Source organism: Myotis daubentonii, chromosome 5 (genome assembly GCF_963259705.1).
Source record: "Myotis daubentonii chromosome 5, mMyoDau2.1, whole genome shotgun sequence".
Lineage (NCBI taxonomy): Eukaryota > Metazoa > Chordata > Mammalia > Chiroptera > Vespertilionidae > Myotis > Myotis daubentonii.
Window position 1 is genome coordinate 17,153,462 of NC_081844.1, and position 4,449 is coordinate 17,157,910.

Here is a 4,449-nt window from a genome sequence, read left to right on the forward strand (position 1 = left end):
ACAAACAACAGAATTGGAGGAAAGCAAACTGCTGGATATAGAGTTCAAAACCACACTTTTAAGGTCTTTAAAGAACTGTCTAGAAGCCGCTGATAAATTTAATAAGGCCCACGAAAAGACTGGTGAGACCACCGATAAATGTAGTGAGATCCTCAAGAAGACTGGTGAAACCGTTGATGTTGTGATAAAGAACCAACTAGAAATTAAGCATACACTGACTGAAATAAAGAATATTATACAGACTCCCAACAGCAGACCAGAGGATCGCAAGAATCAAGTCAAAGATTTGAAATACAAAGAAGCAAAAAACACCCAACCGGAAAAGCAAAATGAAAAAAGAATCCAAAAATAAGAAGATAGTGTAAGGAGCCTCTGGGACAGCTTCAAGCGTACCAACATCAGAATTATAGGGGTGTCAGAAGAAGAGAGAGAGCAAGATATTGAAAACCTATTTGAAGAAATAATGACAGAAAACTTCCCCTACCTGGTGAAAGAAATAGACTTCCAAGTCCAGGAAGTGCAGAGAACCCCAAACAAAAGCAATCCAAAGAGGACCACACCTAGACACATCATTATTAAAATGCCAAGAGCAAAAGACAAAGAGAGAATCCTTAAAGCAGCAAGAGAAAGAAACTCAGTTACCTACAAGGGAATACCCATATGAATGTCAGTTGATTTCTCATCAGAAACTTTGCAGGCCAGAAGGGAGTGGCAAGAAATATTCAAAGTGATGAATACCAAGAACCTACAACCAAGACTACTTTATCCAGCAAAGCTATCATTCAGAATTGAAAGTCAGATAAAGAGCTTCACAGATAAGAAAAAGCTAAAGGAGTTCATCACCACCAAATCAGTATTATATGAAATGCTGAAAGGTAACCTTTAAGAAGAGGAAGAAGAAGAAAAAGGTAAAGATACAAATTATGAACAAGTACACATCTATCAACAAGTGAATCTAAAAATTAAGTGAATAAATAATCTGATGAACAGTATGAACTGGTGATTGTAATAGAATCAGGGACATAGAAAGGGAATGGACTGACTATTCTTGGGGGGGGGGGCGGGGGAGGGGTGTGGGCGTGAGGGAAGAGATTGGACAATAATCGTGCACCTATGGATGAGGACAGTGGATGGGGAGTGAGGGCAGAGGGTGGGGTGGGAACTGGGTGGAGGGGAATTATGGTGGGAAAAAAGGAACAAATGTACTAATCTGAACAGTAAAGATTTAATTAAAAAAAAATAAGTAGGGCGGAGAGGATGGGGGTTTAATGGGGGGGGGAATGAGGACACATTTGTAACACCTTAACTAATAAAGAATTGAAAAAAATAAGTAAATATATAAATGTTGTTGGCAGGATCAAGAGAGAATACCAGGGGCAAATTAGATCATGCTTATTAACACTTAATCCTCTCTGGCTTCAGGAAAGCACTGAAAAGCCTCTTATTCTGGTTCATCCCCCCCACCCCCCCTGGGGGCGGAGCCCCTGGACTTTGGTGGGCGTGGTTAATAACTCGGTCCTGGTAATGGCGTATATATACCAGGGTCAGGCCATGGCTCCCGCAGTCCCGTGCCAGACTGTCTAGGGAGAGACTTGTGGGAGGTTGTCCTTTCGCTTTTGGCGCCACGAACCAGACAACAGCCGTCTGCTTTCTGCTCCTGGTGAGTCCAGAGAAGGGACCGAGTGGCTTCGAGAGGCCAGCGTGAGGGAAGACCTGTGTGTTCCTGAGGGCCTGCTCTGTGCCCGCCAGAGAGACACATACCTCGAAAGGGAATCCAGACTGGGGTAGGGCATATTTAAAACGCCGGCGGTTGGTTGCTAGTCGCCGCCAGAGCCTGGGAGAGGATGCATCAGTGTAAGCGATACCGCTCCCCTGAGCCACACCCGTACCTGAGCTACCGATGGAAGAGAAGGAGGCCTTACAGTCGGGAGCACGAAGGGAGACTGCGATACCCATCTCGATGGGAGCCTCCATCCTGGAGATGTCGATCAAGAAGCCATGACCGCTTACCCTCCCAGAGGCGGTACCGGGAGCGCCGTGGTAGCGGCACATACCGATGTGAAGAGCGGAGCCCATCTTTTGGAGAGGACTACTATGGATCGTCACGGTCCCATCAACGTCCCCGGGATTGGGAGCTGTACCGGACTCGCAAACATGCCCACCATTGCCATTGCCATTGCCACAGACGCCGCCCCAGGGCTGGTAGCAGTGCCTCCTCGAGAAGCCAACAGAGCAGTACGTGCTGCCGCCAGAGCGTGGAAGATGACAAGGAGGGCCACCTGGTGTGCCGGGTCGGCGATTGGCTCCAAGAGCGATATGAGATTGTGGGGGACCTGGGCAAAGGCACCTTTGGCAAGGTGGTGGAGTGCTTGGACCATGCCAGAGGGAAGTCTCAAGTTGCCCTGAAGATCATTCGCAACGTGGACAAGTACCGGGAGGCTGCCCGACTAGAAATCAATGTTCTCCAAAAAATCAAGGAAAAGGACAAAGAGAACCAGTTCTTGTGCGTCTTCATGTACGATTGGTTTAACTTCCACGGTCACATGTGCATCGCCTTTGAGCTCCTGGGCAAGAACACCTTTGAGTTCCTGAAGGAGAATCATTTCCAGCCTTACCCCCTACCACATGTCCGGCACATGGCCTACCAGCTCTGCCATGCCCTGAGATTTCTACATGAGAACCGACTGACCCACACAGACTTGAAGCCAGAGAACATCCTGTTTGTCAATTCTGAGTTTGAAACGCTCTACAATGAGCACACGGGCTGTGAGGAGAGGTCAGTGAAGGACACCAGCATCCGAGTTGCTGACTTCGGCGGTGCTACCTTTGACCACGAGCATCACACAACCATTGTGGCCACTCGCTGTTACCGCCCACCTGAGGTGATCCTAGAGCTGGGCTGGGCACAGCCCTGTGACGTCTGGAGCATTGGCTGCATTCTCTTCGAGTATTACAGGGGCTTCGTACTTTTCCAGACCCACGAAAACCGAGAGCATTTGGTGATGATGGAGAAGATCCTAGGGCCCATCCCATCACACATGATCCACCGTACCAGGAAGCAGAAATATTTTTACAAAGGGGCCCTGGTTTTGGATGAGAACAGTTCTGATGGCCAGTATGTGATGGAGAACTACAAGCCTCTGGAGAGGTACATGCTCCAAGACTCCCTGGAGCATGTGCAGCTGTTTGACCTGATGAGGAGGATGTTAGAGATTGACCCTGCCCAGCGCATCACACTGGCGGAGGCCCTGCTGCACCCCTTCTTTGCTGGCCTCACCCCTGAGGAGCGGTCCTTCCACACCAGCCACAACCCCAGCTTATGACTGGCACAGGCCACTACATGAGGAGATGGAACTGGGCTGCCTGGCCCTCTCTCTCTCCAGCTTCTAACCACTGGGCCCCAGGGCCAGAGCCACCCAATGAACAGTGCAACGTGAAGGAAGGCAGGTGCCTGCAAGGGTGGAGACATGCCCAGCTGCCAGAAAGCACAGATTTGACCCAAGCTATTTATATGTTGTAATGTTATAATAAAGTGTTTCTTACTGCTTGTAAAAATAAAAAAAAAAGAAAAGAAAAAAAAAGAAACTTGCTCCCCTATTGCCCACCCTCCCACCTGCCTTGCTGTTCTCCCTTGAAACCGAGCCTTTCAGTCTTCTCCACCCACCTCCAGTCCTGCCTGTTGCTCAAATCCAATCAGTCTTCAAGAGCTCTCTGCTCCATTAACCTTCCAGCCCATGCTCATCTTTCTCTTCCTAGAACTGCCCACTCTTTCCTACCACTCTGTGCAGAAAAGAGTTGACGGAGCAGGTCTGACACTGCTATCCTCACAAAAGCTTGCTTACGTCTGGGTACATGGCTGGCAAGCAGGTCCTTACAGTTATATAATACTTCCCCTAAATGGCAAGAGTGACTCACTGTGCCTAGACCTGTGGTCAGCAAACCAAGGCTCACGAGCCACATGTGGCTCTTTGGCCCCTTGAGTGTGGGTATTCCACAAAATACCCTTGCAGGCACGCACGTACAGTGCGATTGAAACTTTGTGGCCCATGTGCAGAAGTTGGTATTTTGTGGAAGAGCCATTATTTTATGAAAGAGCCGCACTCAAGGGGCAAAAGAACTGCATGTGGTTCGTGAGTCGTGGATTAAGTGTTAATAAGCATGATCTAATTTGCCCCTGGTATTCTCTCTTGATCCTGCCAACAACATTTATATATTTACTTATTTTTTTCAATTCTTTATTAGTTAAGGTGTTACAAATGTGTCCTCATCCCCCCCCCCATTAAACCTCCATCCTCTCCGCCCTACTTATTTTTTTTTAAATTAAATCTTTACTGTTCAGATTATTATATTTGTTCCTCTTTTTCCCACCATAATTCCCCTCCACCCAGTTCCCACCCCACTAGACTATGCCTATGCTGAACAGGCTTGCCTTCCAAGAGGCTGGAGTCT

At 48.1% G+C, this 4,449-nt stretch overlaps 1 protein-coding gene across 1 annotated transcript; it reads left to right on the forward strand.

The window, feature by feature from the left end:
- The first annotated feature begins 1,808 nt into the window (after positions 1-1,808).
- LOC132234747 (dual specificity protein kinase CLK3-like) lies at positions 1,809-3,546 on the forward strand. Its single transcript, XM_059696051.1, has one exon. It carries the CDS (start codon positions 1,845-1,847, stop codon positions 3,321-3,323), a length of 1,479 nt encoding a protein of 492 aa, XP_059552034.1. The 5' UTR covers positions 1,809-1,844; the 3' UTR covers positions 3,324-3,546.
- The last annotated feature ends 903 nt before the right edge of the window (positions 3,547-4,449 follow it).

Bases quoted from the DNA above. Each gene is read 5' to 3' on its own strand.
- LOC132234747 (XM_059696051.1), top strand. From the start codon at position 1,845: ATGCATCAGTGTAAGCGATACCGCTCCCCTGAGCCACACCCGTACCTG.